General features: G+C 40.5%; 2 protein-coding genes across 2 annotated transcripts in view; one reads left to right on the top strand and one right to left on the bottom strand.

The window, feature by feature from the left end:
* Positions 1 to 10,182, bottom strand: part of SLC49A4 (solute carrier family 49 member 4) — an 82,560-nt gene extending 72,378 nt beyond the window's left edge. Inside the window, exon 1 of the mRNA XM_007985597.3 lies at positions 9,719 to 10,182. Within this exon, the coding sequence (XP_007983788.3) occupies positions 9,719 to 10,058 (340 nt within the window). The 5' untranslated portion in view covers positions 10,059 to 10,182. The remainder of the gene's footprint in view (positions 1 to 9,718) is intronic.
* A 1,318-nt stretch (positions 10,183 to 11,500) lies between these two features.
* Positions 11,501 to 27,894, top strand: part of HSPBAP1 (HSPB1 associated protein 1) — a 48,798-nt gene continuing 32,404 nt past the window's right edge. The window contains exons 1-2 of the mRNA XM_007985595.3: positions 11,501 to 11,708; positions 23,927 to 24,112. Of these exons, the coding sequence (XP_007983786.2) occupies positions 11,645 to 11,708; positions 23,927 to 24,112 (250 nt within the window). The 5' untranslated portion in view covers positions 11,501 to 11,644. The remainder of the gene's footprint in view (positions 11,709 to 23,926; positions 24,113 to 27,894) is intronic.

Genomic DNA, 27,894 nt, shown 5'->3' with positions numbered 1-27,894 from the left:
CCATACTTCACTTAGTTATGCTTTTTATCAAGTATTTCACAATACAACAGCTAATATAAACTTTTAAGAGTAAAGAAATTGTGAAAAACTGCTTACTAAAGCAACCTCTGGCCAGGCATCGTGGTTAACGCCTATAATCCCAACACTTTAGGAGGCCGAGGTGGGAGGATCCCTTGTAGCCAGAAGTTTGAGATTAGCCTGGGTAACATAGTGAGACCCCATCTCCACAAAAATACAAAAATGAAAAATAAAGCAACCTCACAAGTACAGTGTGGTGGCTTTCTTGTATATTTTTAATTGCTGCCAAGTGTTGTTTAATCTATCCCAGCTGACGATCTTGAATAAAATGCTTTCTTCATGTCACTCACATCTTGACAAGGCATGACTCTAGAATTCCATGTCATCAAAAAGATATCAACTCATCAAGGGAGAGGAGTTATGAGGACCCCAGGAGAATAGCCTTATATAGTTTGGATATTTGTCCCCACTCAGGTCTCATGTTGAAATGTAATCCCCAATGTTGGAGGTGAGGCCTGGTGGGAGGTGTTGGGATCATAGGGACAGATCCTCGTGAATGGCTTGGGCCATCCCCTTGGTGATGACTGAGCTCTTGCTGAGTTCACAGGAGATGAGATCTGGCCCTTTAAAAGTGTGTGGCACCCCCCTCCCCCACTTTCTCTCTCCTGCTCCTGCTTTCACCAAGTGGCATGGCTGCTACCTCTTCACCTTCCATCGTGATTGTAAGCTTCCTGTGGCCTCCCTGAATGATGAGCGAATGCCAGCACCATGTTTCCTGTAAAACCCGCAGAACCATGAGCCAATGAAACCTCTTTTCTTTACACATTACCCAGCCTCAGGTATTTCTTTATAGCAATGCAGGAACTGCCTAACACATTGGCTTCTGAGACATATAGGACTGTTACATAAATAGACCCCAAGTGATTACAACAGTAATAGGATGTAAGTGCAAAAGCCATCTGTGAACAATTTCAGAAAAACAAACCTCATTGAAAATAAAAACATTTCTTTTCAAACACGGCATCCAACATTCAGAATGCTTCCTTTCAACTGATGCGATAACTCCTTTTGCTGGGGACCATTGAGTGCAGGAATGGAAGCCTCCACTGCAGATGTCTAAAGGATCAGGCTGCAGAGTTGACTAAATCCCTCCCCCACAACCCACACACCCATAGTGGAAGCATGGAAAGTCAGCAACAGGCACAGAGCTCACCTGGTAAGACCACCCCCTTCCCTGGCTCCACACTTCCACCAACTGAAGTGAAGATGAGCTCTGCTGGCTCTGGGGATATCCTCTTTTCTCTGCTCATAACCCTCACAGCCTCGTCACCCTAATCTGCCTTGGAGATTGTCAGAACTAATGACATCATGCCTGTTTTTCCTGTTTAAATCAGACACAAAAGATTCAAGATTCACAGGTCATCCTTATCCTGATAGGGCTTTATACATCCCCTAATGAGACCTCATCTCTGCCACCTACCTCCTCAACCCCAGAAACCTACCTCTGTGCCTTCTGGAGTGCTCAGGCATAATCAGTGGAATCACTACCTTCCCGAAGCTCTTCTCCAAACATTCTCTCTACCTTCTTACTCCCAGAGAAATCCCTTACATTGCTTTCCCTGCCACTTCCAGATCATTCCTACTCTCTCTGCCCATAAGTTACCTGGTCTTTTTTCTCCCCATGCTTTTAAGAATTTCTCTTTATCAATGGTTTTAAAGAAGTATGAACATGATGTGCCTTGGTGTAGGATTCCTTATGGGTCTTCTCCTGGGATTCTTAAATTTCTTAGATTTGTGGGTGTATAGATGTCATTAAATTTGGAAAATGTTCTGACCATTATTTCTTCAAACATTTTTTTTGCATCACTCTATCTCACTCCATGCTCTCCCTGCTTACTTTTCTCTCTTCTCCTTCTGAGACTCCAATTACATGCATAGTATGCAATTACATACTCCAATTACATGTAAATTGTACCACAGCTCACTGATAACTCATGTCTTTTGTTTGATCATTTTTAGTCTTTATTTCTCTGTGTTCCATTGTGGATAGTTTCTAGTGCTATATATTCAAGTCACACTAACCTTTTCTTCGGCAATGTCTAGTCTGCTGTTATATCCTGTCTAGTATATTTCTGTCATCTCAGACACTGATTATATTTTTCACCTTCCACATTGATCACATTTTTCATTTCTAGAAGTTCAATGTTGTTCTTTTTTTTTTTTTTTTTTTGAGACAGAGTCTCGCTCTGTCACCCAGGCTGGAGTACAGTGGCGCGATCTCGACTCACTGTAAGCTCTGCCTCCCGGGTTCACACCATTCTCCTGTCTCAGTCTCCTGAGTAGCTGGGACTACAGGCGCCCGCCACCACGCCCGGCTAATTTTTTGTATTTTTTAGTACAGATGGGGTTTCACCGTGTGAGCCAGGATGGTCTCGATCTCCTGACCTCGAGATTCGCCCACCTCAGCCTCCCAAAGTGCTGGGATTACAGGCGTGAACCACCACTCCCGGTCCAATGTTGTTCTTTTTCTGTCCTCTTTGTCTCTCTCTAATGTGTTCACACTTTCTTTCTTCTATCTTCTTGAACATCTGTAGTATGTTTACAGAGATTTTTCCATTACAGGTCTTGGGAACATGAACTATTTCCAGCTTGTGTGATCCTGGGGAACTGTTCTGCCTGTTCTTTTTTGGCAGTCCTTCCTCCAGTCTTGGCTAATTTCCTCACATGTATCCTCTGATCAGTTTTCTGCTGAAGACTCAAGAGGAACACCCTGCCGATCCAGAACATTCTCTGTGAAGTTTCCTCCTCCATTGTTTTCTACCTGAAGAATTCTAGCTATGTTGGCCTCTTCGAATTCTCACCTCCGTCTCCTTAATTCAGGAAAACTGCTGGGCTCTGAGTGAGCTCCCCATTTCTGCGCTCCTGCCTGGCAATTCTCTCTGGATAGTAAACTGAAGCAGTCATAGGGATCACTGCCCTGTCCTGCCCTGCCTGTCGACCAATGTTTGAAAACCATTGTTTTACGTATTTTGTTTTGTTCTAATATTTGTTTATTATTATTTTTTAGAGATAGGGTCTCACGATGTTGCCCAGGATGGTCTTGAACTCCTGGCCTGAAGTGATCCTCCTTTCTCAGCCTCCCCAGTGACTGGAATTAAAGGTGTGCCATGCCCAGCTCCTGAAATTTATTTAGTTCCATATATTTTGATTCCTTATTTTTCATTTTTAATTAAGATAGAAGGATAAATTCAGTTCCCATTACTCCATCATGGCCAGAACAGCCTTTGGTCTAATTTTTTCTGACTAATACCCACTGCTCCTTGCTGTGGTTGTCTACAGACCACCACACACCTGCCTCCCGGTTATTCGCCTTCACTGCTTAAAGATGTCTTGGCTCATTGTTACTCCTCAGGACACTATCCTTTCATAAACCTGGTGATTTCAATATCCACTACATGATCCTTTCAGTATGCTAGCCTCTCAGATCTCCGACCTCTTGTTCCATGGTCTGAGGTAGGCTCTTAGCCCTACCTTAGCCATCCACGCTTTTGTTTATACTCTGACCTTATCTTTACCATAACTGCATCCATGTCATAATCTCAATTTCTTTTTTTTTTTTTTTGAGACGACGTTTTGCTCTTTGTCTGGAGTGTAATGGTGCGATCTCGATCTTGGCTCACTGCAACATCCGCCTCCTGGGTTCAAGCAATTCTCCTGCCTCAGTCTCCCGAGTAGCTGGGATTACAGGTGCCCGCCACCAGGCCTGGCTAATTTCTTGTATTTTTAGTAGAGAGGGGGTTTCTCCATGTTGGCCAGGGTGGTTTTGAATTCCTGACCTCAGGTGATCCACCCGCCTTGGCCTCCCAAAGTGCTGGGATTACAGGCCATAATCTCAATTTCAAGTACCCCATTCCTCAACCATGGCCTCCTCTCTTTCCCATTCATTCTCTCTAGTAGTCTAACAAGAACAAATTCTTGATTCAATATGGAATGACAGTTTGGGAGCGTGCTATTTCTTCTCAACCACCTCATGTGTTTTCTTTGTCCTCCTTAGATTCCATGGTCCATTGTCAGATTTCTCTCTACCTAACCCTCTACTCTTGGTCTGCACTTTGTCAGTCCTATTCACCTGGTAAAACTGTAACTCTGGTTAAATCTCTCTGCCAACTCTGCCCATGCCTGTACTTGCCCAGCAGAACAGGCTGGAGGGAAACACACAACCATGCTGACTGGTCTCACTTCAAATTAATGATCAGTCACTGAAAGCAGCCCTCAGTGCTACCCAACAATCCTACTACAACTTCCTAAACTATGTGTCCTTCATTTTTCCATAAAATAGTTTCATAATTTATCCTCTCTCATTTGTTCCCTATTTGTATCCTCTCTCTCTGTTCCCCTATTCAGGGGATCATTTGTATCCTCTCTCTCTGATCCCTCATCAGGGGATCATTCTGTTTCTTATTTTTCTGAGGGGAAAAAAGCAAAGGTAACTTCTACAAGCTCTTATCATCCATCATCTGCATCTGTATGTGTATACTCTTATCTTCTTTCCTGTTACTACTAAAGAATCAACTGTCAATGCTTCCATCTAAGGCCAACTTGTCTACCTGTGCCCTGGAGGACCGCATCCCATCTTGCCTACATGGCTACAGCAGTTCCTCCCTTTCCCTCCAGCATCATCAATTTCCCCCTTTTTATGGAACTGTTATGATGTTGCATTATATAGATATGCTTTAGTATCTCTTACCGAAAAAAGAAAAAAACAAAACAAAACCCAAACCTCCTTAGTACCCACATCCCTTCTGGCTACTGCCCATTTCTCTGTTGCCCTTTATGGCATAACTTCTTGAAAGAAATGTCTACACTCACTGTCTTTGATTCTTCTCGTTGCATTTTATTTCATTCCAGGGAGATGATTCTTTTAAAGGACACCAAAAGATCTCCATGTTGCTAAATCCAGTGCTCTATTCTCAGTCCTCACTAGCTGGTTCTTTCTTGTCTTCTCAACCTCTAAATACTGTATTGCCCCAAGGCTCAGTCCTCTACTCCAGGGAAGCTCCACCCTTCTCCACAGGTGATCTCACCCAGTCCCACAACACTTTTTATACATTTTTTTCTTTTTCTTTCTTTCTTTTTTTTTAACCAATAAGAATGAGCTTGAACCAGACCCATGACTTTAAATACCATTGTAGGCTGACAACTCCCAAATATACTGCACAGGCCTCTCCCCTTAACTCCATACTTGTATATTCAATTGACAGTTTAATCTGTCTACTTGGATATCTAATAGGCATTTCAAATCCTTGATCTCCATGCCATCTGTTCCAAAATTGCTCTTTCTACAATCTTCCACAAATCAGTAAATTGAAGCTCTATTCTCCCAATCAGTAATACTAAAAAGTTGAGAAACAGCTTAGACTCGTCTCCTTCCTTCACGCTCCACATCTCATCCTTCAACAAATACTGGTGAATCTACTTTCAACACATATCTGCAATCTAACCACTTCTCAAATCCTCCACTATCACCTCAGTCAAAAGCCACCATCAGCTCCCATCTGGGTTATTCTACTAGCCTAACTTGTCTCCCTGTTCTGGCTCTTATCCTAGACAAGAGCGTAGTCATTGTTTTACTCTTCCACGGAAAGCCCGTCAATGGAGTGAGGCCTCCTCACTCGATAACGGCTGAGATGCCATTTAAGAATGACTTACAGGGCCCTGTATCTCCTGGCCTCTCACTAACTCTCTGACCTCATTTCCTACCACTGTTTCCCTCACTGGCTCTACTTCAGCCACAAAGTCCTCACTGCTCTTTCTTGGATATGCCAGACAAGTTTGGAATCTTTATCTTTGCTGTTCCCTTTGCCAGAAACAGTCTTCTCCAGAACTAACATGTCAGGTGTCATTTTTCCTTTAGGTGTCTGCTCAAATACACCTTATCAGTGATGCCTTCCCAAAACCCTGTGTAAAGTATAATACCACCCTATCACATTCCCTTCCTCCTTTACATTGCTTTTCTCCAAACCATGTATCAATATCACCAGGTGACATAGTAAATATTTGCTTTTCTTGTTTGCTGTCTCGATCTCCTTATTAGGAGGAGGGTCTGTGACGGCCATATCCCCAGTGCATGGAACACACTGGGCTGCTATCTCCTTGAAACTTTTAGTTAGCTTCGAGGGCACACTTGGTCTTGGCTCTACGATCTCTCTAGCTAGTCCTTTTCTGTCTCCTTGCTGGTAAATGAAAAAGGGTGGGAAGGTACAGACCCATTTTAGGAAGATAACCAGTCTTCTATGCTAATCAGGCTGGGGCTTGAGGCAGCACAAAGACCAAGAACCACCTACCCTCCAGGGTACAAGACACTTTAGTGCCTTGCTTGAGCCTAGGAGTTCAAGACCAGCCTGGGCAACATGGTGAGACCCCGTCTCTGCAAAAAATACAAAAAACTAGCCGGGCTTGGTGGTGCATGCCTGTAGTCTCCGCTACTCAGAGGCTGAGATGGGAGAATCACCTGAGCCCAGGGAGGCTGAAGTTGCAGTGAGCCAAGATCACACCACTGTACTCCAGCCTGAGTAACCAAGTGAGACTCTGTCTCAAAAAAAAAAAAAAAGACATTTTAGTTCCCAAGGATGCCAGAAGCAAGAAAGAACTTTCTTTCTATGTGTGTAGATAGAACACCTGTAGCAGGAAAGCCAACATATAAAAGTGTATTTGCTTTCTTCTACTAAAAATGAAAACTACTTCCTAATAAAGAGAATTTTAAAATATATTTTTTATTGCTTCAATCAAAGGAAAATATAAAATTGAATTCACCATATAGTCACAAGAACTACTGAAGAACTGAAGAACCTTATTTTATAAAGTGAACAGGTAGTTTCTAATTTATCCTGCCACGGATGGATAGTAGGTACAATTATAATAAGAAGGGTGCAAATTAACATTTTTCTACCATAAAAAACAAGGTTGGCTAAATTTGGGGAATAATACTGAAAAATGCTCCTGATAAAAATAAAAAGAAACTACAGCTCAGCATTTTCCCCTGAATTTAGCCAAACTTGTTAAGGGAATGACCAAGGAATTATCACAGATTGGAGGAAACTAAAGAGAAATAACAACTAAATGCAACAGAGGACCCCAGACTGAATCCTGGAACAGAAGAAAAATACATCAGCGGAAACAAAATATTTTTTCTTTTTTAAAAAATATTATTGTAACATTGATGATAGGTAAAGTACTTCTTTGGGTTTGTTTGTTTGTTTGTTTTGAGACAGGGTCTCATTCTGTCACCCAGGCTGGAGTGCAGTGGAGCGATCATGACTCATTGCAGCCTCTACTTCCTGGGCTCAATTGATCCTCCAGCCTCAGCCTCCCCAGTAGCTAAGACTACAGGCACGTGTCAACATGTCCGGCTAATTTTTGTATTTTTTGTAGAGTCGGAGTTTCACCATGTTGCCCAGGCTGGTCCCTAACTCCTGGGCTCAAGTGACCCACCCACCTCAGCCTCCCAAAGTGCTGAGATTACAAATGTGAGCCACTGAGCCCAGCAGAAACCCAAAGAAAATCAATATTTAGTTTAAAAGCAAACAACAAAAACCCAAAGAAAATCTCCATTTGGTAGGAGAAGCCCTTCCTCTGTATCTAGTACACATCTTCTGCAAAAGTATCTGCTGTAGCTGGAAGTTCTACAGCTGTCGAGACACACCCATTCAGGGCTGGATATCTTTGTTAGAAGGTCCTTCCTTGTATTGCTTTGAGTTACATTCCTTTGTAACTTGACTCAGTCTAGTTCTTCCTTCTAGAACTATACATAAGTCTAATTCCTCTTTTACTTGATCTTCACAGTCTATATTTTGCCTAAGTTTCTTTTTGAAGTGTGATATACCCAAGTTCCCTTCACTTTACACATCATGATTTTTATACCCTTTATCATTCTTGTGGCAGAACCTTCAAAGTTCTGCAGTTTGTCAAATGGCCTTCTCAGAATCAAGCTCAGAACTAAACACTAATGTAGAGCCTATCAAACTATTTCGCTTCTTGTTTTGGATACCATGCTTCTATGCCTAAAACTGTCCTTTCTTTTTTAGCAGCTACATTACATTGTTGATCATTAAGGAATTTACAATCAACTATTCCTTAGTCTTTTTCACATGGATTCCAATGAAGTAATTCCAGTGAAGGAGGAGAGAAGGAAGCATAGCTACTAACATGACCCTGCCATTATTACTCTCTTAATAACCAACTAATTTTGAGTGCTAACTACATGCCAGACAATTGCAATTCTATACCTACCTACACTTGACTTTTGCTGAGGTCTGAATGTGTTCCCCTCAAATTCATATTTTGTTTATTCATTTATTTTTCTGAGACAAGTCTTGCCCTGTCACCCAGGGCAGAGTGCAGTGGTGCCATCACAGCTTACTCCAGCTTCGACCTCCTGGGCTCAAGCAATCCTCCCATGCCAGCCTCCCAACGTGCTGGGATTACTTGAGCCACTGTGCCTGGCCTCAAATTCATATTTTGAAATCTTAACCCTCAAAATGATGGAATAAGAAGGTGCAGACTTTGGAAGGTGATTAGGTTATGAGGGTGGAACCCAAGTGAATAGGATTACTGCCTGTATGAAACAGACCTCAGAGGGATCCCCAACCCCTTCTTCCATCTTATGTTATAATGAAAAGACCACTGTGTAGGAAGCAGGCCCTCACCAGACACCAATTTTGCCTGAGCCTTCATCTTGGACTTCCCAGCCTCCAGAACTGTGAGAAATAAATTTCTGTATTTAAGAACTACCCTGTTTATGGTATTTTGTTATAGCAGCTCCAGTGAACTAAGACAACCTTCTAAATCTGACTAAAGAACTCATTGCAACAAAACTTATAAAACGTTAAACAGAAACTGTACAAAGTAGCTCCCAAGCATTATTCAATTAATAAATATAAAATCTTGCACAACAGCCTCTTGAGGGTAGACTGTCACTACTAATCATTTATCCATACCTATGTGGTACGTATGCCTTGATTCTCAGTCCTATGGCTTTTTTTTTTTTTCTCCTCAGAGAATCACACTGACAAGTGGTAAAGAGAGATGTCCAGGGTACCATTCTAAGAAAGCATCTTCACTCATCTGCAAGCTTTAATTGAAAGTCGCAACTCTCAACTGAGAAAGCCACATACACACATTTTAAAGCTGCCGAGTACCACCTTCCAGAAACCAAAGTGTCAGATCTGAGTTTCCCAATAGCTCTTCCTGGGCTGAAGTCATCTATTACACAAAACCAACTCATTATTTCCTTACATCTGGGCACCATCAATCTATTTTCCGACCTTTTCACCCTCAACATCCCCAAATCCCTTTGAAGTCAAAGCATCAGTCATTTTTGTCAGGTGTAAAACACACTGCACGTGCACGGGCATGCTCTGATGTTCACAATATGTAAAAACTTGAACATTTAGAGATCGCTTAAATCCCTGGTGTTGCATAAACGGCCTGATAAAAACATAAACATTTGCAAGGTAGCCTTCCCACATTTGTCGCTTTGGGGACGGAGGGTTCCTAAATCAGAAATGGAATGCTAGCAACACTCCATCACCTCACACAACCCCTATGCCGGGGCCAAGGGAGGCGGCTGGCAGGCCTGGAGCGCGGGCAGGCGCCGGCTCCCCGAGGAGACAGCATGGGCTGGCGCTCCCCGACCCCTCACCTCTCTTGTCCAGGAGCCACATGAATGCGAAGCAGGGCAGGAAGCCGATGGGCCCCCACAGCACGAGCAGCGCGATGTCCCAGCTGGAGAAGCCGTAGGCCTGGCGCGCCGAGTTCTGGATGGGACCCCAGGTGTTCCAGACCAGGCCCTGAACGAACGCCAGCAGCGAGAAGAGCAGCAGCACCAGCCAGCGGCGCCCGTACACCCGCCCGGGACCCGGGACCGCCGCGGGCAGCGCCGCCGCCGCCTCCCGGCTTCTCCAGGAGGCCCCCAGCCCAGGCCCGAGCCCGGGCCCCAGCAGCGGCTGCCTCTCCTCTTCGCTGCTCCAACGAGAGCCCATGGCGACGCGTCGCGCGCGAAGCCAATGCCAGGCTCAGTCCAGGTCACCGCCGACTAGCCCAGGGCAGAATCGTACGGAGAAGTGGGAGGCGGAGGCTGCTGTGGTCGCCCTCGGCCTCCGGGCCGCGCCTCGTGCGCCTGCGCGGCCCAAGCCGGGCCGGCGGGGAGGCGGGGCAGGCGGCAGGGAGGCTGGGGTCCGCCCTCCCCTCCGCGGGTGGCTAGGAGACACCGGCGAGAGGAAAGGTGCCAGGTCCCAGACTGAGGGCAGGTAGCGCTGAAAAGGCAGGGACAAGCGCGGCTGAGTCGGGGAGAGGGAAACTTGCAGAGAGGCTGTATTCGAGGAGGTTGGGCAAGGAACCCTGGGGTGTTTGGAGGAAGTGTCCAAGTTAAATCTTGTGCGTAATAAACAACTCAGTGACCTGTGCTCACTTAACCTAATGCTTGCGTCTATTTTGGGCTTATTCTTATTTTTGTTGAGTTAATAACTTCAGAAATTATAGGCAGAGGATAAGATTTAGGCGTAGTTGGTCCCAGGGGATTATCTCATAAAAATCATTTATGTACAATAAGTACTGCCTATTTTTGTTATTTTTTTGTCTTACATATCCAAAGAGGAGATTGCAAACTAGCCAATTCCATTCATATATATGTAAACTTTTTTTTACCCATTTCGTCTGTCACTTAATAGGCGAGCAATAAAGTCCAGTAAAGTTGTAAGATTTTTTGTCCAGTAAAGTTGTAAGATTTTTGCCCCAAAGTGACCCAGATCCATCTCCAGTGATTATGATTTGACCACAGGGTAAACGAGAAGAAAGGTGGTTGTTGATCTCTTCACACAGCTGTTTGTTTATTTTGGTATACAAATCCAGAAGCCTGACAGCTGTGGATTAGTGTCCTTGAAAACCTAAGTCAAGCAATTTGGCTTGTCTGCATCGGGAAATGAATCACAGGGAACGCAATCACAGGATTCTTTGCCCGAGGTTCGTATTTCCCGGCGGCCACTAAAATTAGAAGGAGTCAAGTTGCTACCAGAAGGGCAAGAGAGGTGTAAGAGAAGCGTGAGCTAGCCTCGCATTCAAGGCTGCCAAGAGCGGCTCGCGAAAGCTGAAGTCAGAAACCCAGCCCACCGCCGGAGCCCCATAAAGCGTCAAACCTTCCCCTAAAACTCCAATCATCTAGGGTGGAGAAAAGCCGAGGCGGAAAGCAAGGATCTGACTAGAAAAGGAGACACAGAAACGGAGAAAAGCCGAGGCGGAAAGCAAGGATCTGACTAGAAAAGGAGACACAGAAACGAAGCTAAGACTACAGGAAAGAAGCCTAAGGTCCGGGTTAGGTAAAAAAGCGCCACAACTCAGACCACGTGTTCGTATTTCCACACCCGGGGTATCAAAACAAAGCTGCGTGGTCCCGCCCAGCATCCGTCACGTGACCTCCACGTGAGCGCCTGCGTTTCCGTAGGAGGCGGGCGGGAGTCGCCGGGGCTCCTTCCTGTGGTGCAGCTTCGGGTCCCGGAGCTTGGTCCCTACCCTGACCCCACCCCAGCTCCGCTCCGCCTTGGGTTCCGGCAGAACCCGCCTTGCGGTAGCCATGGCAGCAGGCTCCGAGGCGACCACTCGTGTGATCCTTGCAGCTGGGGCTGGAGGGGAGGAAGGTAGGTGCCAGGCTGAGGTCAGACCCTGAGTACAAACCCAATGCCAGTTGACTCTCGTGGCACCCCTCGTGGGGCCGTTTGCCTTAGCCCCGTCCCAGGTCTCTCTGGCCTTGCATTGGACTATGAAGAAAATTCTGTATTTTCTAGCGAGCGTGGCATTTCTCGAATTGTGGCATCCAGATTTTTGATCGTCATAGGGTAGCCTACCAGTGCTGTTTCACGCATGGGGTGTTTGTTTTGTTTTGTTTTATATTTGCCCATCGTTAGCTAAATAGAGGTGTTTTGAATGTTGGGATTAAAATTAAATTTGTGAAATTGAAGGCAACCTTTGAGATTAATGGGAGTTATCTGAGACTTGTGAACAGGGATTATGCGCTTTTATTCTATTTCAGTGAACCCTGGTTTAGCAAGTGGAGATGAGGTTTGGAGACCCATGAGCCTGAGATCCCTGTTTTTATTTATTGAATGATTGCACCGTGCAGCGCTCTGTTCTGGATACTGTCGCGGGATCCAGAGACTTTTGAATATTTATAACAATACCTTTTCCAAAGAAGCCTAGAAAGGAAAAAGAATGACTTACTATATGTTCACCTGAACTATTCTACCAGTAGTACACTTTGTGAGGGTTGTTATCAGGAGGAGGGATCTCAGTGGAGAGAACATAAATGCTTCAAGGAGGGAATAGTTTGAGGTCGGCCTTTTTTTTTTTCTTCTTCTTCTTTTGAGACGGAGTCTCCCTCTGTTACCAGGCTGGAGTGCAGTGGGGCGATCTTGCCTCACTGCAACTTCTGCCTCCCAGGTTCAAGCAATTCTCCTGCCTCAGCCTCCCGAATAGCTGGGACTACAAGCGCGCCACCATGCCCAGCTAATTTTTGTATTTTTAGTAGAGACGGGGTTTCACCATGTTGGCCAGGATGGTCTCGATGTCTTGACCTTGTGATCCGCTGAGGTGAGCCTTTCTGATTGGATGAGATGGTGACAAACTCAGGTAGTGGTGCTGGGTTCAGGAAGTCAAGGAGCAGAAAAGGATGGATGTATTTAGGGATCCGATAGTTTGCTGAACCCCCATTCCAAGCAGAAGAAACAAATTATAGCCTTCTACTATCTGACCACTTTCTACTAGGGAGATAATTCTTGACCTTCATCTATACCTCCATTGCATTGATTTTTCCATTTTCTATCCACTGCACCCCCTTATCCAGAATGTATGTCGTTCCTTTGAAAAATTCTGTTGTCCCTTCCTGCACCTTTTTCTGACAAAACTCTTACTCTGGATGAAGTCAACCTTTTGCCCACTTTGTACCTGCACTATGCGCCTGAACTTTGCTGGAAAAAGTCCTGCACAAATTGATGACCGTATAAAGTGACAATGGCCAAACTCTTGAATATTCAGCCAGTATGGGCTTGAGATCCCTTTGATCCTCTGTTTCTCTAGTGAACCTACCGACTTTCTCCAATGACAAATCCCCAAACTCTATAACCTCTCTCTGCCTCTTTCTTAATTTCAGGTGATGACTTTGCAAGTCAGGTCAATTCTGCATCTAATCTGTCTACTTTTTTCCTCCTTCACTATCAGACCCTACTTCAAATCATCCGCATTTTCTCACCTCAACTACTACTGTATCTTCCTGACTTGTGTCTCTGTTTTCTATTTTGTACCCCTCTAATCCCTTCTCCATTCAGCAGCAAAAAGTGACTCTTCCTTATGTAAAATTCTTCAGTGAATTACATTGCCCTTAGAAGTTAGAATAAAACCCAGACTCTTAACCGTGGCCTTGGTTTGGGCTCTGCTGATGTCTTTAGCAGGATCTCTTGTCACTCACCTCCCCTCTCGCTTTTCACATAGCTGACTTAATCTTTAGGTTTTAAAGTATGTCACCACCTGAGACCTTAAGAGACCAAACTATCTAAAACAGTCACTGTGATTTCTCTTGCACCCCCCAACCCTAGATGTTCTGGAATACAGCATCCTGCTTCTGTCATTTTACTTATTACAATCTGTATTTATTATTTGTTTTTTCCATTAGATTGTAAGTACCTTGAGGGCAGGACCTATGTCTGTTTCATTCACTACCATGTGCCCAGCTGCAAGTACAATGCCAGGCACATAGTTGGCACATGCCACGTTTGTTGAGTGAATGAATAAGGGCACTCCATGCCAAGTCCAGAGGCAGAAGGAGAAAGCATGACATTGGCCAAGTACTGAAAGAAGTCAGTGTCAGGAGTGGTAAGAAAAGAGGTATCCTGAAGGTTACCTTATGCCTGGTTAAGGAATCTAGACATTAAGATAGTAGGAAGCCTTAAAGAGCTTTCGGTGAGGGAAATAACATGATTAATTTTGGTTGTAGGAAGATCACTTTAACTGAAGATCACTTTGATTGATTGGAGGGAGAAAGACTGGAGGACAAGGTACTTAATCCCTTTGAGCCTCAGTTTCCTCCTCTGTAAAATGCATGATCATTGTGAAGATTAGAGTTAATATGTGTAGATTATCTAGCATAGTATCTGGCAGGAATTGGATATTCAGGAATGGTGACCATTTTTATTATTAATAGAAAGTGCCAGCCTTAGTGAGTGATGTTGAAACTGAAAGAAAAGAAATTAGAGATGTTATGTAAGAGAATGAGAAAAATAAATACATTAAATAAAGTCAAGTGAAAGGGTCGGTACATTCAGTACAATGATGAATACAATGGGAGTCATAGAAAAGTTCATTTTAAAAATTTTTTGTTTATTTTTTATTTTTGTAGATACAGGGTCTCACAGTGTTCCCCAGGCTCGTCTCGAATTCCTGACCTTAAGTGATGCCCCTACTTCAGCCTCCCAGAGCACTGGGATTTCAGGCATAAGCCACTGCACCCAGCTGAAAAGTTCATTTTTGAGCAAACTTATTCCATGATCAAAAAGTATTTGAATGGCATATGGTAAACAGACCTTTTTCATGTGGTAAAGCAGAAGACAGTCTTTGCCCCAAAATAGCTTATAAATATCATTTTTGGCAATAAAGACATAGATAAAAAGACCTGTAGTGTAAGACATATCCAAAAGGTCAGATGTAATTACCTGGGATATAATGCTCAGTATGCTACACATGAAGTACTTTGGAGGCTGAGAGGAGAAGGAACTAATAGAAATTGGGTTGGTTTGTGCTTCCTAGGATAATTTCTTGAATATGAGCCAGGTGAGGAGACTGATTTTACTAGAGTAGAAATAGTGACAGAGAACCTGGGTGAAAAAGAGGAAGACTTGTATCCATTGAGTCCAGAGAAGAGCAGGGTAAAAACAGAAATGTTGAAGTGAAGAAGAGAAAAATCGTGGGTTTCAGTCTTTGCAGAAAAATAGAGCAAGGCACCACAAAAGTAAGGAAGTAGAGAAAGGTGCTGGAGACTTCAGAGTGAAGAAGCCAGCCGTGTTGGTGCACGCCTGTAATCCCAGCACTTTGGGAGGCGAGGCAGGCAGATCTCTTGAGCTCAGGAATTTGAGACTAGCCTGGGCAACATAGTGAAACCCTGTCTCTACAGAAAATACAAAAATTAGCTGGGCATGGTGGCACGCACCTGTAGTTCCAGCTGCGTGGGAGGCTGAGGCACAAGAATCGCTTGAACCTGTGAAGCGGAGGTTGCAGGGAGTTGAGATCATGCCACTGCACTGCACTCCAGCCTGAGCAACAGAGCCAGACCCTGTCTCAAAAAAAAAAAAAAAAAAAAAAAAGCTTTGGCATGGTTGCCATAGGGTTGAGGATGATTAGGAGTGAGTCAGTGATTGGGAGCAGGAAAGGGTAACCGGTAGAGGTGAGCATAAAATCATAGAATTGATCACCTTGGTTATGCTTGATAGCTCATTATACAGAAGTGCTTAGTTTCAATAAAGTTTTATACATTGCTAAAAATCAGGTATTCTTATACAGTTATTGGAAAAAAAACCTTTGTTTAGCATCATTTTATGCCACGCACTGGACTAATCCGTAGGGAGATAAAAGTAAGAGGTTTGCCTTCAAGAATGTGATATTGTTTGTTTGAAATAACAGCTTAGAAATAATTAAAAACAAACATGAAACTACTTATTGTTAATTAAGAATCAATTTAAATTCTGAATGTGAAATGTTATTCTCATAATCATACATTGATTGAAGCATTCAGTTAAATTAAAAATTGCAGTTATTTGAGTGTGATTCTGTCTTTCAAACTGAGGTTATTATATTTCTTTCTATTGGGCTGTTTTTTAGTTTTTAGTTATAGCCAAGATTATGCCTTGATGAAGAGAAGAAGAATGTGTTAGTAACTCTTCTTCCAGTGCTTCCTGAGGAAATATCTCATCTAGAGTTGTATGGAATTGATTTTCATTTAGAATGAACATTCCTACATAACTGGATTTACTCTTTTTCAGTTGAAGACACATACTCACCATGTCATTTTTGTTCTCATTTTAAAGGGCAAAGGGTGGAGGAGTTTAAAGGAAAGCAAAAGCCTGTGTTATCTCAAAAAGTAAAAAATTCCCATGTTAGAATCCATATGTAATTCATAATGTAGATAAAATTTTTAATTTCACTGAATGCTTGGTAATGATGAGTATCAGAAAAACAATACCATTTATTTTATTGTGGTAAAAACATATAACATAAAATTTACCATGTTAACCATTTTTAAGTGTTAGTAGTGTTAAGTAAATTCACATCATTGGGAAGGCGATCTCTAGAGCTTTTTCGTCTTGCAAATCTGGAACTCTACATCCATTAAACAATAACTCCCCTTTCTCCTCTTCCCCCAGTCCCTGGTAACTGCCATTTTATTTTCAGTTTCTAGAAATTTGACCACTTTAGATACTCCATATAAGTGGAATCATATAGCATTTATCTTCTTGTGACTGGCGTATTTCAGTTAGCATACTGTCTTCAAGGTTCATCAGTGTTGTAGTATGTGATAGAATTTCCTCCCTTTTTAAGGCGGAATAATGTTCCATTGCATGTGTAAGCATTTTGCTTATCCATTTGTCAACAGACGTTTGAGTTGTTTCCACCACTTAGCTATTATAATAGTGCTGCTGTGAACATGGGTGTGCAGATGTCTTTTCAAGACCTTACTGTTGAATATTTTTGAGGAAAAATAAGATAAAATAATCATTTATTTTAAATTATCAAAAATTCACTTAGGGGAGGCTGGGCTTCAATGGAAACATTTTGGTAGAAATTTTGGAGGTACGTTGCAAAAACCTGAGATGTCATTCCTTCTAGTGTTAACTTCACTTAAAATATAGACAGATTTCCTTTTTCTTGCTTTGGTTTAAGACTAGTATTACTTTTGAATTTATGAGCCATTTTTTGAGGTAGAGATAAGTTTTCTGGGTTACATGGACAAACGTTGTAAGTGTAGGAGGATGGAAAGAAACTAAAAGGCTCATGAACCTTTGGTAACTGTCCAGCATGTAACTGTCTCAGGTGCCCAGCCTGAACTTCCCGCATGTTCACTGCCACACCAAGCATTGGTATTGATAAGGCTAGGTCATAACGGCCGCGGCACTAACGTTTGTGGTTTTTTTCAGTGATAGACATCACCTTCTAGACATTGAAATTCAAAGGTTTATGGTTAGCCATCATTTTACTTAAGCATTATGTTGCCTTTCAGGAGAATTTTCTTAGTTTGTGTTGACATTTTAAAATAGTGGCTACAAAATGAAAAATTCTTTTTAGTGTAAGTTTTACCATTCAGTCTTTAGTACTAATCCAGTCATTTTGTTAGCTAGCACTTGCACGATTCCATCGGGTTTTTCTAACATGGCCCAAATGGTCATTATGTTTTGCCCTAATATCTACCATTCCAGAGGTTTTAAAATTTCTCATATGTATATACGATAGTTGTCTGATGAAACACCACATATATACTTAGATGTGTACATTCAGAAATAAATGATCTCACTGTGCCAGGACCCAGTTTTAAATTCATGCTATATCATTATAGTGAGTCTCTGTATTGTAATGTGAGACTTACTCTTATGTCAACTTCTGAAGGTTTTTAAAAATCTTTTTAATTTTTTCATTAAAATTATACCTGATGAGGGACAAGGTATAATTTCAAGATTTTTGTTCTGTTCTATTAATATTCGGAGTATTCTGGACACATGGTAAATGTTCCTTATTCTTGTCTTAAAGTTGAAATCTCAGCTACAAATCCAGGCCAGGTGTTAGTTGACCGACACCGGATAGTTGGCATACTCAGAGAAATTAGGTTTCAAATTATCTTGTACTTTGCATTAATTTTTAAAAATTACTGAGAAGGATGCAATTTATTTGTGATGATGTTTCACTATCTCCAAAGAATTAGTTGTTAACTAAGGCTATAATAAATTGACTGGAGAACGTGCTACATTTGGAGAGAGAAAAAATTACTGTGTAATACCCAGATCACTAATCTGTTTTTTTCAGCAGTTTCTAAGTCATCTAGTTAAAAATTACTACCTGCTGCAAGTTTAGACCTAAATACCCTTATTCTTTGAAGACTGTTGAGGTTGCTTCAGAATTTTTATAGCTCTTTGCAAAATATTTCTAGCATGGAGTAACTGGGTGCATCCGTAGGCTGTTTAATTAATACAGGGTAGCATCGCATTCTTCTTGAAAGGAAATTGTAACATTTAAATTCATTAATTTAATGGCCCAGTTTATTGTTGATTAAATTATCAGAAGCTAAATTAGTTTTATCTCAAAACCAGCTGATTGTTTTATTTCACGATGGGCCTGAAATTCTGTAAATATGCTAATTTCCTGTTATGATGAACATCCTACTACTCGCTTTGCACACACTTCATAGTGCTTTCATTCATTTAGCAAATGTTTTGGCATTTAATATATACCAGTCACTAGGCCAGGCACTCTCTCAGCAAATTTTAGTATTGGAGGTCTCCTATTTTAATCTCTGGGATGTGTGGGATTTTTAGATCAGATAATTAAATTTTTTAATTTAACTTTATGCTAGAGAATATTTACTTTGTAGCTTTTTTGTCAAAACACTACTCATGTGTTACTGTCACCTGTGTACATATTTATAAAAGGCTACCCAGTTACATCTACTCAAATATCAACCATTTTGGGAATAATCGAAGCCATGTGATCTATTGGCTCTAATGTAAGGTAAGTAGAATAAATAAATCCCTACCCCAAAGTAATTTGTGCTTCTGTTTTTCTCTGCCCTTTAAAGTTCCAGAAGCAAAATGTTCATAGGTTGAGTATTTTACAACCTTAGAACTGTGTGTGTCAGACTGTGTGTCAGACCAGCCATGATTCATCCAGCCCAAGCCACAGAGCACTGTATAGGGAGAATATGGTTATCCTTGAAAATGATGGCCTCAGACAGCAAGGTGTTATACCAGCTATGAATTAATAACAGTCTTGACTAGAAGGTTTTTTTTTTTTTTTAATCTAAAAGGATTCAGGAGGTAGTAGTTGGTTCGTAGCTCGAAGATGAACATATTTGCATTCTTTTGCTTAAGGTTTGCAGTTTCCTGGACCTTTCATTTGTCTCTCAAGAGGGCTAATCATTATGTCTGCTTTCCAGGCAGCATATAGAAAAGGATGAGGGCAAAAAGGCTGACTCACAACTTCGGTATGTGCGCGTGCGCGTGCACGCACATACACACACACGGAAATTATATATATATATTCCCTATCTATCTATCTATCTATATTTGGCTACTCCTGTCTGCAGAGAAGTCTGGGAAATAAAATTTTTCAGTCACTCCTGTTGCCCAAAGTTCTTTTAATAAGGAAGAAGAGAATGAGTATTGGGTAAGTAGAAGTTAAAGAAAAAATTATTCAGTGACACTTGTTAAAGCATGGTAAGGAAGACTACTCAGGACCATCACCATAGATACAAGGACTACTGTAACAGGGTCTCTCAGTTGGGGAGAGAGATTGGGCCCAACTCCAAAGACAGCATGGGCAAGTGAGAATTTACAGCTAAGGAGCAGAGTCAGTGGATGAGAAATTACTAAGAGGAAACACCAGGGGTAAGGGGAAATCTGGCTAAACCAACCTAACAGGATTCTTGCTGAAGGCAGGCCAAGGTGATCAGATATCACCTGGAGGTTGGTTGAGGATGAAGAACCTGATCAGATGTCAGGGATGGGGGCAATTCTTGCTTAACTGACTTAGCAAGGTTCTTGCCTAAAACTGGGTTTTACAAGGAAGTGCATAGATGGACCTAGCAAAAGAATCAAAGCCTGACTAAAGTTTGGCCAAGCAAAGAGGCTTTGTCAAAGGCAACTAGCACTCCCTGCCATGTGTGCACGTGCACATACAACTCATGCGCTCCTCAAAACATTCCTCTCTCCCCAGAGCACATGTGAATGATTATTTATGAATTGATCTTGAACTTTCCTGTGTATCCTTTCAGGTTTATATTTTTTCTTCTGAGTTTTTAGCCCTAGTTAAGTTGCACAGTCAATTCTCTAGAAATAGGATTGTGCAGTGGAAATAGCACTGGACTTGGACTGAGGGGACCTGATAAATCTGGTTCCAGTCCTCTGACATCTAAGCTTCCATTTCTTCCTTCAGTTAATGGAAATAAATGACTGTCTCTGCCTATGTTTTACAGGCTTCTTATAAGATCAGATGAGCACTTTTAATGTATGTAAAAGTGCATTGTAAACAGTGAAGCATTAAACAGTTAAATGTATGGTATCGTTATGGTGCCTGTGTTCAAAATCAAACTACTCATCTTCCCAACACAATGAGTTATTGCTCTTGACTTCTCTTATGGCAAGTCACCAAGTCTAGACAACTCAGTCTTGTGGCTACATCTGACTCCCACCCCACATCTCTGGTTGTAATAGCCTTTGATACTATTCTCTGAGTATTTCTTCATCTTTACCATCTCTCACTTACTCACTGCCACCTCTGTTGTTCAGGCCTGTACTATACTTATCGCTTGGCTATTGCAATAGCTCTGAGTCAACTTCAGGTCCAACTCTCCCTTCCCACCTCACATCTCTACATATTTCTAGACAGCCCTCATTTTTAATGAATATAGTATACTATGGGATTGCCTTATCATAATTTAGTAAATATTTTTCTGCTTTGGGGCATTAAGTTGTTTACATTTTTTGTTGTTATAGTGCGGTAGTAGACATTTGTGTGTGTGTATGTGTATGCTATACATAGCTCATGATTAATTATTTGTTACAGTAAATTCCTATAACATTAGTTAGATAATGAACAGTTCTTTCATTTTCCCAGTTGTTTCCCAAAGGATGATTCCAATTTATATGCCATGAACAATAGAATACTATTTATCATGAATATATTATAGCTTTTCATAGTGTAGGGATCAAAATATGCCACCCCCAAATATGCCACTTTGGTACATTGATTATTTTGGGTAAAAGGCATTGAAAAGGCCGGGCACAGTGACTCACCCCTGTAATCCCAGCAGTTTGGGAGGCTGAGGTGGGTGGATCACAAGGTCAAGAGATCAAGACCATCCTGGCTAACATGGTGAAACCCCGTCTCTACTAAAAATACAAAAATTAGCTGTACATGGTGGTACGTGCCTGTAGTCCCAGCTACTTGAGAGGCTAAGGCAGGAGAATCGCTTGAACCCGGGAAACAGAGGTTGCAGTGATCCAAGATTGCACCACTGCACTCCACCCTGGCGACAGAGCAAGACTCCATCTCCAAAAAAAAAAAAAGGGCATTGAAAAACAGCAGATGCAAGGTCATTTTGAGCTCCCTTTTTCTTCCCAAAAGTGGGAGGTAAAACTTCCATGTGAAAGTTACCCTCCCTGTACCAGGAACAAGGAAGACGTTCTTGTAACCAAAGATGGGTAATAAAGGCTGAGAGACATCTGTACTAACAAACCTTGTTAAACCAACCTTTATCTTCCCAGTCACTTTTCCACAATTACCTGTACTCACCCAACTTCCTTGTCTTGTCACATTTTCAAAATTTACTACTCTTTGCCCAACCTACTATATAGATGTTAAGCTCTAACTGCTTCTTTCGGTCTTCATTTTTCTTGTGAGGGCTCCCATGTACATGTAAAAATTTCTGAATAATGTTTGTATGCGTTTCCCTGTTAACCTGTTTTATGTCAGTCTCAGCTAGAGACTTTAAGAGGGTAAAGGAGAAATTTGACCTTCCATACAAGTAGTCTACAGCAAAACTTTAAAAACACATAATAAAAAAATGTGGGTGTTCATTTTCATACACACGGAATCCAGGCATACCAAGTCCAGGAAGATTTGGTGCACTGCAATATAGGTAACCTTGTACTTAGATTTATAAGCCCATAAGGAATGGATGAAGAACTTGAATGCAAAGTTGCTGTACATGTCAAAAGTGAAAAACACAACAGAAAGCAACCATCTCAAGGAAAAACAGAAAATTGTATTCTGGGTCACATGATGTTATCCTTTACAGGGCTCTTTACCATGTAGGGGTCACCTGAAGATAAACCAGGGGCTGCTTTTCAGTGAGACCAAGGGTGCCTTCTCTTCCTCACTGCACACAGTCCCTGACTCTCCTGCCTTTCCCCTCTGAGCATCCACACTGACCTTCTCACTTAGAATGATGACTGTGTAGAAGGTAACAGATTGTTCTCAGATGTCATCTACCAAGGGCCTAGAGCCTGCTGACTTTCACTGAGGGCTTAAGAAGGGATTCCAAGTTTTTGTCCTTGTCTGAGAAAGGAGGACAAACTAATTTAAGTTTTCAGTTTCTTTAAAAACAAGCCTTACCTTTAGACAAACACAAATTACTCAAGTTCTTTGATGATTCCTTCCCTATCCCTCTTCCCTTTATCATAGAGAAGAAGGTTGGGGGATAGAAGAATTTGGACTATTTATGAATTTTTCTTAATTTTTTGAATTCAGTGTAATTATAGATAAAGTAACTAAAATAGAGGGTTAGCTGATTGTTCTTAATAATCATAAATATATGTTTTGAGGGTCAGAGAGTATGAAGCATTTTTTAAACCTCCCAAAAAACTTGCCATCTTAAGACGTCTTTAAAAGAGAAACTTGCTTGTTCTTTTATTCAAAAAATACTAATCTTTGCTGTCCTATCCAAGATTAATATTTTATGATTCTGTGACATTTATTTAAATAGTAAGTTACAATGTTGGTTTGTACAGCTCTTCTGTACTGTTTATAGATGCAGTTGAAACCAAGGATTAATATTGATTGCCATTCTAAGTACATCTTTTATCCTTTTAAAATTGCAGTAAAAATAATCTTTCTCCCTCCCTGGTTGACTGCTATATTGACTCAGTAGTCTTTCTGGCATTAACCTGTGATATAACAAGTAGAATTGTTGCTGACTGCAGCAACTCTAGTTGTTCAAGAGTAGTTCCCATCAGCATTTCTTACATAATCCTCTACTTAGGAAGTAGTGTTTTCCAAAAAATCACACCTTCTAAAATTTAAAGATGTAGTTGGAAAGCCTTTTTTAACACTAAAGTTTCATTTTTGACATTGAATATTGTAAATATCTACCAAAATTTAAACACTTAAAATTTAGTATGAGAAAAATCATTTAAGAATTAGGTCTTTTTACCTGCCCTCATGTGTTTATCACAGCATTATTCACAATAGCTAAGAGATGGAATCTGCCTAGGTGCCCACTAATGGTGAATTGAATAAAGAAAATATGAGAATATATATATATATGTATATATATATATATATATATATGCACCATGGAATACTATGCAGCCATAAAAAAGAATGAAATCATTTCCCTTGCAGCAACATGGATGCAGATGGAAGCCATTATCCTAAGTTAATTAATGCAGAAACAGAAAGCTAAATACCATAAGTTCTCACTTATAAGTGTGAGCTAAACATCAAGTACACACAGACATAAAGATGGGAATAATAAACACTGGGAACTCCAAAAGAGAGGAGGCAGGGAGACGAGCAAGGGTTAAAAAACTACCTGTTAAGTACTGTGGTCACTATTTGGGTGATAGGTTCAATAGAAACCCAAACCTTGGCATTGCACAATATACCCATGTAACAAACCTGCACATATACCCCTGGATCTAAAAAAAGAAAAGAATTAGGTCTTTTGAAGTCATATGTGTATAGAAACAGCAGTAAATGATGTATACATCATTGTAATTGTAGAGAATGATTTGCCATGATAAAAACAATATTAGCTATTTTTTTCTCCATATTGTATGAAAAAACTTGATAGTTTTCTATCTATTGCTCTATTCATTTCTCTTTCTAGGTGAACATGTCAAACCTTTTACGCCAGAGAAAGCAAAAGAAATTATCATGTCTTTAAAACAACCTGCAATCTTCTGTAACATGGTGTTTGATTGGCCAGCACAACACTGGAATGCTAAATACCTTTCGGAGGTCCTTCATGGCAAACGGATACGATTCAGAATGGGGATGAAAAGCATGAGCACAGGTATGACTATAGGTAATCACCATCATAATGTCTCTTCAGGAGCATCCCTGCATTCTCAGCAGTGGCCTCCTGATCTCTTGAAAATCCTTTCTTTCTAATCCTTTTTTTTTTTTGACCATTCACTGTACATACAGGAATATTTTATTGGAAGGTTTGGAAAACAGTTTGGCTTAAGTGTTTTTTGTTTTTGTCTATATAAACTATAGACAAAACAGTCTATAGTTTATGACCGCATACAAAATGTATTTGTTCATATATCTTATATGTATATTGCTAGACATTATTGTGGTTCATTAAATGTTAGACACTTAATAAATAAATATTTGTTAATGTGCTCTTATTTATGTTCCTATTAGACCAATACTAATCTAATAGTGCCGTCCACTTTTTACTCAAGTAGAATGTGTCCTTTTATTTGTGACTTCAAGCACTATTTATAGTTGTATAATTACTGGGTTGTAATTTTATCCCTCTGCTTTATTGACTGACTGACCTGTTTTGCATTGCACAAACATGAACCATATGTAAAGCTCGCTCTTTTATTCTCTTAAGCAAATAGATTTTGCCTTTTCTTTTCTGAAGACATAACATTTTGATTTGTTTGCCTTATTTTCAGATAAAGCAATTACCATTAACTCTAAAATTTAGATAATTTACCATTAACTCTAAAACTACTGTTTCTAATCTAAGAGAGTCTATAATCATTTTCTGGTGTTTAACTTGTATTTCAATATGGGTAAGTTTGGTAGTCTAGAATTTCAGTTTTTTTAAGCATTGAGGTAAAGTGGCTTGTTAATATCTATTAACAGCTCAGGAGAACTAGAAAAGTCCCCAGCTTCCCTTCCTGCTGCTCCAACCTGCTTTCTCTCATTTTGACCTTGTAGCATTGCTGACAGAATTATTTAGTTTTTGGTGTCTGGAACCCCTTTGTACTCCTGTGACAGATGTAGCATGTTGAATATACCTGGAACTCTTTGTCATCTCATTATAATCAAAGATCAAACTGTTTAAAATTCAATCTTAGACCAGCAGCAATAACATAAAAATCAAATTGTGCCTTTTCCTTGTTGATTTTAGTCAAAGAAATCTGCCTCTCATTGAAGTGTCTGTTAGACACTAATTTGGATAAAAATAGAAATAGTAATTTTTTCACATTCTGGTTAGATTCCAAGTACAATACTACCAATAGCTAACATTTATTTAAAGCTATTTTTTCAGGCACTATTGTGAATACTTTGCACATACGGTATTAGCTTTCTAAATCTTCCTAAAACCTTAGGACAGTGCTGCTGTTATCCCATTTTATAGATGAGACACAGTAATTTGACGTTTTCAAGTTAATACTTAAGCACAAAAAAAAGGAAATAACTCTCTGAGGTTGTGAGAAATGACTCTGAGCTTTTAGTAAAGACAATGTTCTTTTTTATTAAATAAAATCTACATAACATAAAATTGAGCATTTTAGCTATTTAAAAGTATGCAATTCATTGGTTGTTAGTGTAGTCAGGATATTGTACAACCATCACTACTATCTAATTCTGGAATATTGCTATTATCCCATAAAGAAGCCCAGTACCCATTAAGGCATCATTTTCCATTCTGCCTTACCATAGGCCCTCGCAGCCACTGATTTTACTTTCTGTGTCTATGAATTTGACTACTTAGAATATATCATATAAGTGAAATCATTCAATATTGGCCCTTTTGTGCCTAGCTTCTTTCATTTAGTGTGTTTTCAAGGTTCATCCATGTTGTAATATGTGTCAGTACTTCAGTTCTTTTTATTGCCAAATAATATTTGGTTGTACGAATATGTACATTTTATTTATCTATTCATCAGTTGATGGACATTTGGGTCATTCCATTTTTTGGCTATTACAAATAATGCTACTATGAACATTCATGTGCAAGTTTTAGTGTGGACATGTATTTTCATTTCTCTTGGAGTAGAATTGCTGGGTCATATAGTAATTCTGTGTTTAACATTTTAAGAAACCGTTTTCCAAAGCAGCTGCACCATTTTATATTCTCACTTTCAATGTATGAGAGTTCCAGTTTGTTCCACATCCTTGCTAACACTCCACACATCCTTGCTAACACTCCATTTTAAAAATTATAGCTATTCTAAGCCGGATGCAGTGGCTCATGCCTGTAATCACAGCACTTTGGGAGGCCGAGGTGGGCAGATCACGAGGTCAGGAGTTTGAGACCAACCTGGCCAACATGGTGAAACCCTGTCTCTACTAAAAGTACAAAAAACAAAGAAAAAAAATTATAACTATTCTAGTGTATGGGAAGTATTATTATAGTTTTGATTTGTGTTTCCCTAATGACTAATAATGTTGAGCATCTTTTTATGTGTGTATTGGCCATTTGTATATCTTCTTTGGAAAAATGTCTGTTCAAATCCTTTGCCCATTTTCTAATTGTTTTTGTCTTTTTATTATTGAGTTATAAGAGTTCTTTATATATTCTGGATACTACCCTTAGTAAGTATATGACTTGCAAATGTCCCACTACTCAGAGATAACCACTAGTTATATTTTGAGGAATGCCCATGTAGGCCTTTCTGTGTTTTAAAAATAAAATTGTATTAATTTTCACAGCTTGCTTTTTTTTTTCTTTTACTCTGAGCAGCTTCTCTTGAGATTGTATGATTTTTCAATGGCTACCTAATATTTTATTGTTTGGTAGTATCATAATTTATTTTAAAGTTTTGATGACTTAGATTGCTTACAAGTTTTAAATTTTAAAAAGACTGTAGTGAACATCTTTGCAAACAAACTTTGTCAAAGTTTCTGATTACTTCCTTAGGATTGATTCCTAGGAGAGTTACTGGATCAAAGGATATGAACATTATCATCATTAGCAGCACTATCTGTGACGCTCCTTACACCAGAACCTCTGAGTCATTCTGATTGCTTGTCTTGAGTGGTGTCTTGTGACTCAGTGACTTACATCCTAAATATCTGGCATCTGCCTGCTTCTGTCTCCACAGCCGTCCTCTAGTGGGCGTTACCCCGCTTACTCTCTCTCACCTCCATAGTTGTATGGCCTCATCCTAGTCTGTCTGCACCCCTTGCCCTCCCTTTCCACACCATTCCTCATACTGAAGCCAGAGACGACTTTCAGGAAAACAAATCTAATCTTATTTCTCTGCTTAAAACACTTAAATGGCTTCCAGTTACGCTTAGGCTAAAGACCAAAATGTCCATTGTGGTGTGGAAGGCCCAGCATCATTTCTCTCCCTGAGCTCAGGCCAGACAAGCATTTTTCAGTTTCTGTATTTCCAGGGCTTTGTTTCTTCCCACTTCAGGACCTTTGCATGTGTATGTAGTTCCCTGTGTCTAGCCTCTCTTTTCTCACTTCCCTTTCCCCCAACTTTACCTAATTAATTCATCTCCTTCTGTCAGATCTTAGCTTAAATGTCATTTTTCCTGACAAATCTATCCTTCCCCATACTGCAAATCAGGTATGACTATTCAATTACCTCAGAACACTTTGTATTTCTTAGTAACACTTAGCACAGTTGTAATCACATGGTTGTGTAATGACCTGTTTAAAGTCTCTTCCCCTCAAGAAGGTCACTTCTGTGAGGGCAAGGGCCACATCTCATCATGGGCTGAGCACCTAATGGATATTCAATTTGTGAAGTGAAAGAATGAAAGGCTTTGAAACATATGGCTAAGGGCTTTGCACGAAGGTGGTTTCTATTTACATTCTTTTCAGAACATGTGAGGGTTCCTGTTTTGCTACTCCTTGGCCAAAACTGAAATTTATCT

This window comes from Chlorocebus sabaeus, chromosome 22 (assembly GCF_047675955.1).
Source record: "Chlorocebus sabaeus isolate Y175 chromosome 22, mChlSab1.0.hap1, whole genome shotgun sequence".
In the NCBI taxonomy this organism is placed as follows: Eukaryota; Metazoa; Chordata; class Mammalia; order Primates; family Cercopithecidae; genus Chlorocebus; species Chlorocebus sabaeus.
The sequence above is the reverse complement of the archived record's forward strand: the minus strand, read 5'-3'. Positions and strand labels throughout refer to the sequence as shown.